The following is a 13,790-nucleotide window of genomic DNA, read 5'->3' on the forward strand; positions in this document are numbered from 1 at the left end:
AATGCATGTTGCCCATTTCTTCTAATCTATTATTTTAACTTTACAAGGTAGGTTAATACACTTGAAGCTTACTAAATAATACTGACAAAACCTTTCCTTCTTTTCTGCCGTCACCACTCTAGACATTGGAAACACACTGTTGAAAATAATGTGCTGCTTACAGGAGATCCAAACTTCTCTTGTTTTGTCGTAGTGAAATAATCATTGCCTTGTTTCTAAATTGCCTTGGGGAAAAAATCCATCTAGTACCTCAGATACTTTGTTTCACTAGTGCCCTGGGAAATTTGCTTTCTTGAGGTGCAGCAAGAATATGCTTAGAACAGCAGGGAGATCGAACCCAATCCAAACCAAAACAAATAACTGGCAACAAGAAAAAATGGAGCAGTGTACCAATAGTATCTGAGTGTGGTCTCAGCTGTCAGGTAAAATCTTTGTGGGAGACTTCATGCAGACCATGCTTAACCTGAAGAAATCTTTACACTTGCGTGCTCAATTAATGTAAAGCTGATACAGACACAGTTAATACTAGGAATCCTCAAAAATCCTTTCTAGTTACAGACTGTGCTTATCAGCAGAACAGTTTTACTAATTGAAATTATTACTTGATACCAAATTAAACTACAAATTTTGTTTTCATCCTTTTTATTATGAGGCCAGTAGTTGTGTCTCATGTACTCCAATGTATTTTATTTCATTTGCTCTTAGTGTTCTTTTTATATCTTGTGATATTACTGGTGATTATTGGCCATTCACTGCTAGAGATGCTAGAGACCTGTATTGTTAGATACTAGCTCATGTGTTCCATGAGCTCTTGTGTAAACTAATTGCACATGTTGTATTCAGTGATATGGAAAAACCATACCCCATAGCCATCTTCATGTCACAAATGCTGGAATTAGGCATCTTTCACTATTCACCTGTCCTATCTGCATAATATTTTTACGGTGGTTTCCATCTGATGTACACTTGCAATTTTGTGTTATTTCTACTGTGTGTTTCTGGCATGTGCTTGAAGTGGCAACCATAAAAACATAAAACTGAACCATAAAACACTGCTGACAGCAATTATTAACCCATGCTGATGCCTTCAGTGCATTTTACATGTTGAATATGCTTGAAAATAATGCTCTTGGGGAGGGTTAGGATATGTGGGGAAACCCACATATTTTAGCTGTTAGGCTGAGTTCACTAGAGATTGTTGAAGCTTCAAGATTTAAAACATCAAGTTTTGTGGCCTGACAACCAGGACTCAGGTAATAGCAACTTTTGCCTAGCTCCATCCGCTTTGTGAAAGTCATCTAGCATGTAGCAAAACAGAATTTTTCTACACAACTGTATTCTGTGAGCATTATATAGTTGTCAGTAAATCAGTTCAGTCAGCAGCAGGCCTCACTTCTTGTGTTTTCTTATTGCTCAAAATTGCCACAATCAGCCTGGCCTATAGTGATGTCTTTGCTGTAAGTGAAAGGGTGTTTTTCTGGCTTTTTTCTTTTTCTTTTTTCCTCTTATTTTTTTCTTTTTCTCTCTCTTTTTTTTTTTTTTTTTTTTTTTTTTTAACAACTAGAGCTCAGTATACTTTCTACAGCATGTCTGCTTTTGCAGGTCATTTTTGAAGAAAGGCTGTCTTTGTGAGCCACCTGGCCTTCCCATTTGAGCTATGTGGTACTCACAGCTATTGTAATAAACTACATTCTGAAGCAGAATGTAATCTTACCTGCAGTGAGCTTTAACTTCCTTGTGTCACTTAATTGGCATTCTGAGATGTGGGAGTAATAAAAGTAATCCAAAATATGCATTCTCTGGAAGTAACAGTAATTTTATGCTGAGATGTAAAGTTAAGTGTGTGCTTACGCACAAACGTTGCTGTGGAAACCCCACTATTTCCTTAGTTCTGTGATGATTCCAAGACCTGGACCTGAATGTCCATGGCTAATGCTGAGTCCAACAGTCAGTTTGTTTGGAGTTCTGTTTACAGGCACAGCTGGTTCTTTGTCCTTTGATACTCCTACTTAATCTCAGCAGCCTCTGCAGAGCAGAGTGGTCTCCTGTAGGTCTTGTGTCAGATTTTCCAGCTCTGTTCAGATGTCTCTGATATGATGGAAGTCCTAAAGGATGCTGAAAACCTATAATTAGATGTGTGTCTTGCACTTTTTCATTCAGGTCATCAATAGAGATGCACCTGATCTGGGGTATTTTGTTCTTACACCTGTACTTAGGAAGCTCACTCTGGTAAGAGCACTCCATTTCTATGATACCTGCATTTCCAGGTTTTCAAAGTGGATTCTTGATATAATCATACTCTTTACACCTTCTTTGGAGCCAGAGGTGGAAGACTCAAGGGACATGTGGAAAGTAAGCAAGAGAGAGCTGGCTCTATGCCTGACTATGTAACACAGTGGTGTGAGGTAGAGGAGTCTGTGCTCTGCCTATGGTGAGGCTTTTTTATTCTAGCAACTACGCAGGATATGTGTAGGCAACCAAACCAGGAAAGACTAGCTCAAATTCTTCATCCTTGCTGAAAAATCTGTCTATTGGGCTGATCATGGGACTTCCTTGTGACTCAGAACTTCTTCATTCTTAAATACATACTGGTCTGACATAAAAAGAGGGAAGAGAGTGTGTTCTGTCCCTTCATTTGTGTCCTTTGCAGAATATGCTTGGAGGTAAGTAACATGGAGTGGATTGAACCTATCTATCCTTCTTGTTTATGCTCTTTAACTGCTGGTCTTATATGCAAAACTGTAGAAGTTACTGCTTCTGCTCTCCATTCACCTGCCTTGTGAAGGCCCTGTTTGTTTGTAGCTGGAGACAGTAGGGTCTGCATGCAGTTCATGGCACTAGGCCCCAGAGGTGGGACATTCTTCTTGTTATGGGTGCTTGTGTTCAGCGTACAAGTCATCGATCAGGACAGTTTGGTCAAGAAGTTGTTCTTGGTTATGCTTTCCATTTTAAATTGTTACCTTGCACACCAGTGGATGGATTTTATATGGCACATTTTATATTCCCTTTCAAGGGAAACTGGCATAGCTTTTCTCATGGAGAAGTTGCAGATAAGTAGATTTGGATCTGTGGAGCAATGATGCTGTTAACTATGTCAAGATGGTTGCCTGCCCACTTGATTTCGTCTGCTTAATAACATTTTATGGCACAAAAGCACCTTCATAATCCACAGAATTGCTTTCTTCCTTTTAGTAATAATTTCTGGTCATTATATTGGTAAAAACAACCTCTAAGCACACTAGGAAAGCATAAGTCAAAGCACATATGGCTTTTCTGTTTGCCCAGCTGGTGAGAAACAGGAGTGGAGACCTTCCAGATCCTGTTTTTCATTTGTGGTGAAATGATGACACTTGAATGCTAATGTTAGTACTGCACACTTGATCATTTGCTGTTTTTAATGGGGAGTGAATGTTGAGATGAAGACCACAGTGACTGGAATTATTTTGCAGAAAGAGCTAGAGAGACAAATGAAGAAGGGAGGAGAGGGTAGGAAAAAAGTGTCGTAATGGTCAGACTCACTATGGAAAATATCTTTTTTTTCCCCTTACTGATGGTGAGTTTAGTATCTCTTCTTGAATATCTTAGTTAACAGTTTAATTCATTCGTAAGAGCCATTATGATTTCTCTGTTCTTTGTGTCCATTTTAGATCTCAGACCTTCTGTCTTCTCTGTGATCTGAATTTGAAATACATGCTCCAGCTACCGTTATCTTTTTTTTTTTTAGTCAGTTTCTTTTATTATTGAATTAGTAGATCTACTGTTTGTTTTCAGTATCTTCTCTTGATACGTCAATGAGCTGTGAAGGTTAATAAATTTGGTATATTTTTTGTATTAAAATGTGAGAGCAAATATAGACTCAGTAGTCTCAGGAGCGGCAGTAATTACTTGCTTCTGAGTGAAAAAATGACAGTTAATACAGGAAAAGCAATTTTGTCAAAAGTAAAGTAAAGTAATGATTCCTCTGTCTTTAGTTCTAGACAGCCATCTTTGTCAGAGAAGAAGATATCTGAACCTTCACCTTTAGCCAAGAGAAAAACATTTGAGAAAACAATGGAAAAGACAAAGGCAAAAGATCAAAAACTGTAAGAATCTTTAAAATTTTCTTTCTGTGAAATAATTTAAACTATGGATATGTGTTCTTGAAAAATAAATCTGTATTTTCTGTTTCTTTAATTTTAGGGCAGTTTTTTATTGTTGGCAATAACATTTTTATTGTTCAATGTCTGTGTGTGTGTGTGTGTGTGTGTGTGTGTTTGCTTTTTTTGTGTGTGTGTTGTTCATTTTCTCCCAGAGTATCTTTCTATACATGAGTAACTCTGGGCCAGAGCTCTGAGAAAACGTCCTTTGGAGCATTTGCAAATGATTTATTGTATTTTTACTAAAGGGAAGATATCAGTTTCTCCAAGAAACTGCAGTTATGTTAGCACTTTTCCATTTTACGTATGTGATTATTCTTTTTTTCCTACATGGAGCTTCCACTGTTAGCAAGTAATCTTTGAACATTTTGCCACCTTGCAATCTGCAGCAGTTTATTCTTAAGTTTATTGCCTTCTTTGTGAAACATCTGTACCAAGCGTTATAATTTTATTTATTTTTCTTAAAAAAAAAAAAAAAAAAAAGGATCTAACATTGTGAGGCATGTTGCATTTAAGCTCTCTAACCATTCACAATCTGTTAAAGAAGATGTTCTTTTTTTCTTGTAGCTCAGATTCTGGAACCCCAGAGGCTAGTCTGTCACCTCCTACTTCCCCACCAAGCCGGCCCCGTAATGAAATGAATGTTTTTAGTCGTCTTACTGTTTCTCAGGGAAACACATCAGTTCAGCAGGATAAGTAAGTCACTGAGGGAAGCCTCAGCCCCCAACCAGGGAACTGCAGAGCACACTCGAGTTACCAGTGTAGTATCTGTTAGATATTCCGCCTTTCATCTCCTACAAAACAGGAGGAGATGCTTCTCCTGTTTTTATGTACTTTTTTTTTTTTATTTTCAAGTAGAATACTCAAAACTTTCATGAAAGTGCAGAAAAAAATTCAAGAAAAGCAATTTCCTGCTGAACCTTGTTTCCTCTAGGTTATGTCTGGTACTTGTAGTTTTAAAGCTTTCAGATGTGACAGAAAAGAGAAGTAGAATACTTAGATACGTGTTTTTGTGTGTGTTTGCACTTGAAAGTAGGATTTAGTTAACAATGCAGGAAATTACACTTTTGCCAGGTTTCCAGTTATTCCAGCTCGGAGCACTGTCACAATAGTACTCTGGATGGTGGAGTACTGAAATATCTAGAACACAGTTGTTTAGGGATTATCCAAATTATTGAACAGACTAACATTCTGGGGTGGTCTGGAGGAGCAGGTGGTGTTGATCCCCTGGTTAAAAGGAGTAAAGCTCAGTTTCCTACCATCTTAAGCATCTGTTTCTGCAGAGGCTGTAGTCCAAATTGCAGCAGCCTTGAGTTGAACAGAATCTTTACTGCAGGTTTCACTACTGATAATAGTGCCCTGCAGCTGTTATGGACTGCAACTTATACTCAGAATAAACCTCTAGCTTGGACTATAGTAAGACAGAAAGCAGGTCTCTCTATGCTATTTGTTTTCTCTTTCATAATACTTTGCTCTTTTTCAGTGGTCTGCAGAGTCATCGAATACTAAGCAGTAGCTTACAAGGCTTCCAGTAGCTTAACTGTGCTTCTAACTTCTGTATCTTAGCTGCATTATCTTATTGCTAACTCCCACTTAACTTCTTTCATTTTCTCTAAACTGGCTTTGAAATAAAATGGAAACTGCTGAATCTGATTTGAGTTAGAAATGAAGGAAATGTTAGGACGTTGCAAATGTTTGTTCTTTTCTTTTTGTGTGTTTTGTGTCTATTTTTATTTTTAAACCCTTTTCGAAAAGGAGAGGTAAAGTATTTTGAAATAAGAATAATTTGCAAATTGCTGTTCCTGTTTCAGGGGACTATCAGTATGTTTAATACATATATATTTTCCAGAATAACATTTTGGATGCTTCTTCTACACTTAACAGGCATTGATCAATTTTTTTTTTTTTTTTCCCTTTTCCTACTTACATTAGTAATTATATTGCAGAGGTTAAATTTTGTTCCCATCTTCCCCTTTTACTTTGTTGTCTTTACTTTTGTAGGAAAAAGTTGGGGAAAAAAGAAGGCTTAGCAGGCCTTACTCAGCTTCTTGGTTTGAGATAGCTCTCTGGGCAGTAAATTACTTTCGTAGATTTTTTTGTGACTTCTTCCTATTTTCCCTAATATTATCATGAGTTTATGGCATATCTTGAGCAATGCTGCCTACTGTAAGTGAGCTTGCATTGCTCTTCTGAATTGGCCATGCTGTTGTTTGTTCTTCTTGTATGGAGGCTTTACTTTGCTGCTGATACCTATATTCTTTCTCCTTACAATTCCACCACTGTTGATTGTAGGTCTGATGAAAGTGATTCCTCTCTGTCGGAGGTACACAGGTACTCTCTTTCTCTTTTCTGTTTTCCTGGCATCTCTCACTGAAGTTATTCCAGTTCTTAGGAAATTTCATTTTGCTGCATGAATTTTCCTGAGCTTGTGCACCATAAATTTTTTTTTTTTGCTTTTGTCAGAGGGTTAAAAATTTGAAATTTTGGTCCAGCATGTCTTCCCTGCTCCCCCACCCCCTTCTTTTTTTTTTCTCCTTGAGCATGTCAAGTGTTTTTATCATTTTGTTTTAAATGAAGGAGGGTGTACAACTTTCCCCAGACATATTCTCTCTGTCTACTTTTTTTGAAAAAGAGAAAATGTTCTCTTGTTTTCTTGATGTCTCTCTATTTAATTCCTCCTTGTTCAGTTGTATGCTTTGGTCACTAGGGATTAAATTCTAATGCAAATAAAAGTGAATAAGTTCTACCATGTCTTTCTGATAGGAAGCATAGTTGTTCCAGAGATTAAAGAAATGTCTCTGCTCGTGTTCTGTGTGGCTAAACTGTGGCTTAGAATGTTGGCACTCAGTGAAAAATTGGATTTCATCAACAGAAAGGCGGTCAGAGGGCTAACAATAATGTGATGGTAGCTTTGTCTAGTCATAGGAGCATCTGCAGCATGTTTTGTCTGCAGATTTCACAACACTGCACACAGATAGATAAACAGCTTTGGGACATGTATTTTTTCCCTCATGTTCAAGGGAAACAGTGGATGAGAGCAGCAGTAGGAATAACTCTTAGTCTAGAGCAACATGATCCGCTGGAGAATATTACAGAGAAAAAATGTTAGTTCTGTATAGTGTCAGATAATAAGAGCATGGAGACCTAAAACAGTAGTAATAAAAAGAAAGTAAACTACCTATTCTATAATTCTTGAAAACACAGTAAAAAGGGGCATATTGGAGTACGAACTTCTTAGCCCAAAATGCAGAAGTTAGGAATTCTGTGAATAAAGATGTGCTGTGCAATAACGATGCAGTAAAATCATAATTTCTAAGACTGTACCAGATAAACAAGCTAATTGCCACAAAATTGGTTCATAGCAGTAGAGGCTTCTTCCTTCCTGTAGCAACCTTCTGCGGATCACTATTATGATTGTTATTACTACTTTTTACATTTTCCTAAAGATGATGGTTTTTTGACATCATGGCTATTTCTTGTAATTATGAATACAGTCCCCAGCCAAGCGCGGCAGTGAGTCCTAACTGTGAGCTGGTCAGGTCACAGCATTCTGTTGCATGTTTGTGGCCATTACTAGGGCCAACGAGGAAGGCTTTTCTGCACTTCACAGAAATCGATGGGTTCCCTCTGTACAGTACAGTACATGTACAGTACATGCAGTAGTGTGCATGGGATTTTAGACTGCTAGTAATTATTATTTGGTGATAAATCATTTGATTTTTCTTTTCTTTTTTTTTCTGGCTGGGTTACAGCCTTTTTGTACCACTACGGAGTTAGCTACAAATGACATGGAAAGATTCCTTTGGGGGTATCTGTACTCCCACCATGCTCTCTTCTAGCCACTGAAGTTTGGCAGTGGGTACAAGGTGCAGCAGAGGCCCTTACTCGGATGCACAAGTCAGCAATTCTCCAAGCTTACCTGTAGAAGGAAGCTAATGCCAGATGGCTTCTGAGTTTGGAATTGGCTGTGTACATTACACTGACTACATTTTTCAGGCATGCTATTTGGACTAAGTTGTCTTTCTGCAATTTGCAGTGTTATGGCTGTTCCAATGAATCCAGTAGCTTTCAGTATCTTGCATGTACCCAGCACTCAGCATCTTGCCTCTTTATTTCTTTTTTTTTTTTTTTTTGGTATGTGATTTCCTTTAGCCCAATGTTGACACTTGTTAAAGCTAAATAGTAAAAATTTTTAAATAGTTTATGAAAGGCATTCAGTTGTTCTACCCTTACTTGTAAGAAAATGAAATTTACCAAAATGTAGGGGAAAAGTTAGTTACTTGATTTGTCTATTACTATGCCCATCTCACACTTCCTTTTTTTTTTTTTCTTTAGGGGGATAATCAACCCATTTCCTGCTTCAAAATGCATCCGAACTTCCCCACTGCAGTGTATCTACACAGCTGAAGGACATGCCAAGCCTGTGCTTTGTGTAGATGCAACAGATGACCTTCTCTTCACTGGATCTAAAGGTTAGGCAACTTTTTTGTATATCTGTGGTGCATGTGCAGGCTGCTTTTTCATCTTTGGTTATTGTGAAATACCCAATTTGTGCTTACTGCAGTGAATGCAGTGGAAAATTGTGAGTGCCTATAATGCAACATAAGCTGAAGAAAGATTTACTGCAATTATGTACAGGTTTTCAGTTTTACTGTTTAGTATTTAGCTATTTATTTGTAGTGGAAAAAGTAACTCTCAAAAACAACATTAATACTAGTTGAATGATATGGTAACAGGTGCTTACATGATGTGCAATGCAAAGTAATAGCCTCGGGCTGTAGAATTATAGAATAGAATTGTAGAATCACCGTGGTTGGAAAAGACCTCTAAGATCATCCTGTCCAACTGTATATCTATCACCAGTATTTGCTACTAAACCATGTCCCTCACCACTACATCTAGATGTTTCTTGAGTACCTCCAGGGTTGGTGACTCCATTACCTCCCAGGGCAGTCTGTTCCAGTGCCTGACCACCCTCTCAGAGAAGAAATATTTCCTAATGTCTGACCTTAATCTCCCTTGGGGCAACTTGAAGCCATTCCCTTTATTTCCATTGCTAGTTACAGGGGAGAAGAGGCCGACTCCCACCTCACCACAGCCTTCCTTCAAGAAGTTGCAGAGTGCAGTAAGGTCACTCCTGTGCCTCCTCCTCTACAGACTGAACAATCCCAGGTCCCTCAGCTGCTCCTCGTAAGACCTGTGCTCCAGATCCCTCAATGTAATGAAAGGCCCAAAACTGAACATGTTGAGATGTGACCTCACCAGTCCTGAGTATGAACGCCAACCAACACCCCCAGGTCCATTTCCTCTACGCAATCTTCCAGCCACTCTGCCCCAGCATTGTATGGGGTTGTTGTGGCCAAAGTGTGGGATCTGGCATGTGCACTTCTTGAACTTCATCCCATTGGCCTCAGCCCAGTGATCCAGCCTGTCCAGGTCACTCTGTAGGGCCTCCCTATCCCCAGATCGACACTTCCTGCCAGTTTGTTGTCATCTGCAAACTTGGTGAGGGTGCACTCAATGCCCTCATCAAGGTCATCAATAAAGATATTGAAGAGGGCAGGCCCCAGCCCTGACCCCTGGGGAACACCACTCGTGGCAAGTTGTCAGCTGGATTTAACTCCATTCATTACCACTCTCTGGGCCTGGCCATCCAGCCAGTTCTTCACCCAGTGAAGAGAGTATGTGTACAAGCCATAGGCTGCCAGCTTCTCCAGGAGAATACTATGGGAGACAGTGTCTAAGACTTTGTAGTAGTAGAGGTAGGAATTAGCATATCTTAACAGCAGAACAAGGGGAAATGGTTTTAAGTTGAGGGAGAGAAGATTTAGGTTGGATGTCAGGGAGAAGTTCCTTACAGAGAGAGTAGTGAGGTGCTGGAACAGGCTGCCCAGAGAGGCTGTGGAACACCTCCATCCCTGGAGGTGTTCAAGGCCAGGTTGGATGGGGCCCTGGGCAGCCTGGTCTAGTATTAAATGTGGAGGATGGTGGCCCTGCATGTGGCAGGGAGTTGGAGATTCATGGTCCTTGAGGTCCATTCCAACCCTGGCCATTCTGTGATTCTTTGGCTGTCCTGCCTAAAGAGTTCAAACAGATTAAACCTGCAAAGCTAGGCTATTTTCTACTTACCGTTTGCATCTCATTAACTGTCCCACTGTCCCCTTTGGTCTGTAAAAGTTGTATAGCTGTTATGGGATGGGATACATTTTAGTAGTCACTACATTTCCTACTGGGTGGAACAATCTATAAACTCTTCAAGGTGGTGGGAATAGTATTTTGGAAGAAAACATTTCCCTCCTGTTTTTTTGGTGACTCACCATTCACTCAGATTGGTTTAAAGGGAGCATAACCAGACCTCAATAATTATTTTACATAACTTTTTAGGTGATATTGAGGAGTGTTTGTTTTTGTATTCTTTTTCTGGGCTTTTTCATATGAGACAGGTACATCAAAGGACTTAGGTTTGCAATCATGCATGAAACTCTTGGAGACTCCTGTTCTCCCAAATAAAGCCTGTATAATAATCCAGTGTTATTCTTGACCACAAAAGATCAGATAATTTGCAGTGGTGGCTGTAAAGAAGTTAATGGCTCCAACAGACTCTCCTTCTCTGAAACATATAAATTCTGAAACTTCAGAGCATCCTTGTTTATTCCTGTATTAACACAGACAGCACCATCTGAGTAGATCTTCCACTGCTAACATTTAGATGTGGTTTCTAGCTACTCTACTGCCTGTGTATTAAGAATACCAAGACACAGTTGGCAAACTTTTGGCCTTCAAAGTTTTTAGCCAAGGTTTGAGCATTTTGTGACTGTATACAAATGCAAGAAGATGAATTATTTTCAGCTTCTCCAAATGCTGCTCGCTTGATCTGTACTGAGATTTCAAATTTAGTGGCTACAAAAGAGGAAAGGCTTTAATATATGTATATTTTTAACACAGGAATGCTTGCAGATGTTGTAAATATTTGCTTTCTTGTCATATGCTAGCTTCTCATGCTTACCTTCTTCCTGCTGTTGTCACAACTGCTGACACATGAAGTTTGCTCTTCATGCTCCCAATATTTATTCCAGTTAAAAATGTACTTCTGAAAATAGAGAGTGGTTCTGTTCTGGTGGAACAAGGAGGATTTCAGGTGTGGACTGTATTCATGTTGCAAAATTCTTAAACTTCTACGTGTTTGGGGTTTTAGCACACAAAAGTTTGCAGTGTTTAAATTGCATTGCTACTGAAGGAAGCCTATGACTAGAGCACTTATGATGGAATTTTCAGAGGCAACTACTGCACCGAATAGTTTGTGTTGCTTTTTGCCTTTATACTCATTGTGTCTGTCAGCCCTCCTTCAACCTGAAGCATACATTTCTTCCTGAACTATGATCTTGATGAAGAATTTGTACATGTAAAATTGGGTGATTTTCTTGATAGTTGTCAATCATCCAAACCTGACAGCCTCCAAATTTCTTCTTCCACTCTTTCCTTGGGAAGGAATTTTGTTTTTAAAATATTGTTGGACCTAATGTGCATATCTAGAACTTGACATAGAAGGATTAACCTTGCTTTGCTTTGATCATGGTAGATGATGCCCTTGTGTACTCTTTAAGACCAATTTAATGTGGACATTTTGTGCAGTGCATATCAAAAGAGAGCGATATATTTGAGTGCAAATGGGTATATGGATTCATTTGTTTATTTTAATTACTGGCCTTTTGGAAAAACATGATGTCTTTAATTTTAATTCCCTCCCCCCCTTTTTTTGTTTTTCTTGACTTCATGTAGACCGTACCTGTAAAGTCTGGAATCTGGTAACTGGACAAGAGATTATGTCTCTAGGGGGTCATCCAAACAATGTTGTTTCTATAAAGTATTGCAACTACACAAGTTTGGTCTTCACAGTCTCAACCTCCTATATCAAAGTGTGGGACATCAGAGATTCTGCTAAGTGTGTTCGGACATTGACGTAAGTATGTTAAACCTTGAATAACAGGAGCTTGAATGAGTTTTAATCTAAAATTAAATTAGATTAAATTCAGTAGTGCACAGTGTAACTCAAATATGCTGTTGGGGCTGGTGGTTTTATTTACACATTCAAGCTAAGTCAGCGTAGGGTGTTGGTAATATATGAAAACATGAGCTTGCTTGCATGCATGCCTGTAGTGTTTTAGCAAGTCTTTGGTATTCATTATTGGCTTTATGGTCTTTTTGCTCGGGTAAATGGGCTTTATTTTAAACAACATGTAAAGTAAGGAGAAAATAATGGAGTTGTCTTACTAATTTCTACTTTTTTCTGCTCCCTCCCTTTGCTTAGGTCTTCAGGCCAGGCAATGCCTGGCGATGTGTGTTCGGGAAGTACCAACAGAACGGTCACTATCCCAGCTGGAGAGAATCAGATTAATCAGATTGCACTAAATCCAACTGGCACATTCCTCTATGCAGCTGCTGGAAATTCAGTGAGGATGTGGGACCTGAAAAGGTACTGAACACCAGTGGAAGAGCATGTTCCTTCAGAGGTCACATGCACATATGAAGCAAAATCAGTGAGATGTTTCCTGTGTGTGGTAATATCCATAACCATGAAATATAGCCAATTAGTCAATAGCTAATTTTTGCTACAGTTGTTACTGAGATAGTAGTGGAAGAGCTCTTTATTTCCTCACATGGTAAAGTTATGATGAATTGTTTAAGTAAAAATTACTGGGGAAAAAAAAAAGCACTGAAGAATGATGTGATAAATTCATGTGTTGTGACTGGTAATTGCCAATAAGATTATGAGAATCTACTGATGTAGTGCAATGTAATGTGTGGCTATAATCATTATTAGATAGTACCTTTCCAAACAGAACCCGCACTCAAAGAGACCATTCAAAATACTTTATGGGGCCTGATGTGTTTGTTTTTTGAAATAGAAGCTTTGGTTTCCACTTAACAATGATTTAGCATTTTCATGTGGGTATAAGCAGAGTATGTAACCAGAGGATAAGTTAGAAGACCCATTCTAGCAGAAACTGTTTTATGTTTTATGTTGGATACACAAAAAAGTAGAAAATCCTCAGTCATTTTTTTCTCTTGTTCTTGAAGATTTCAGTCTACAGGAAAGCTCACTGGTCACCTGGGTCCTGTCATGTGCCTTACTGTGGATCGAATTTCCAATGGACAGGATCTTATTGTCACTGGTTCAAAGGACCATTATATAAAGGTAAGCCATTAGTATTTGCCTATGTATTTTAACTCCTAACATCAGTATGAGTTGCAGGCTTCAGCAGAAGTGACCCATATCTGAAATCTGATAACCCGAATGGAAATTCTTCTGTCAGTTATAGATTATGGATAATGTTTGATCTTAATAACTAGCACTTAAGTGGTATTTTTATCATGTGATGGAATGTTCTTGAAAACATCATGGATCAGATTGTCTATAATTAATCTTTTTCCTCACTGCATGTGAGGTGGACTTCAGGTGTGTGAGGTCTTAGAGACATATTTGCAACATCTCCTGTTCAGGTGCTTTAACAGGCTCAAAGTTACTTCAAAGAATGCGTCTGTTTTGGGGTGCAGGCCCAGTTCCCTTGGCAGAGATGCTCTGTATGCTCCCACGTGGGAGCGTAAGCTTTACCCCAGTTGTGAACTGGGAATGGAGAAAGGTCTGTGCACTTC

The 13,790-nt window shown here is 38.9% G+C and overlaps 1 protein-coding gene across 9 annotated transcripts in view; it reads left to right on the forward strand.

Moving 5' to 3' along the window:
- KIF21A (kinesin family member 21A) overlaps positions 1-13,790 on the forward strand; it is an 83,191-nt gene that overhangs the window by 63,398 nt on the left and 6,003 nt on the right. For 4 of the 9 annotated variants that reach the window (XM_042872308.1, XM_042872309.1, XM_042872311.1 and 1 more), the window contains 7 exons: positions 3,972-4,082; positions 4,704-4,832; positions 6,429-6,467; positions 8,472-8,608; positions 11,916-12,096; positions 12,445-12,609; positions 13,215-13,332. In XM_042872308.1, coding sequence (XP_042728242.1) covers positions 3,972-4,082; positions 4,704-4,832; positions 6,429-6,467; positions 8,472-8,608; positions 11,916-12,096; positions 12,445-12,609; positions 13,215-13,332 — 880 coding nt within the window. The remainder of the gene's footprint in view (positions 1-3,971; positions 4,083-4,703; positions 4,833-6,428; positions 6,468-8,471; positions 8,609-11,915; positions 12,097-12,444; positions 12,610-13,214; positions 13,333-13,790) is intronic. The other 5 variants (XM_042872310.1, XM_042872316.1, XM_042872313.1 and 2 more) reach the window with 3 other exon arrangements.

The sequence above is a fragment of the Lagopus leucura genome, unplaced genomic scaffold (genome assembly GCF_019238085.1).
Source record: "Lagopus leucura isolate 7727_CA_CO unplaced genomic scaffold, USGS_WTPT01 Super-Scaffold_100008, whole genome shotgun sequence".
Lineage (NCBI taxonomy): Eukaryota > Metazoa > Chordata > Aves > Galliformes > Phasianidae > Lagopus > Lagopus leucura.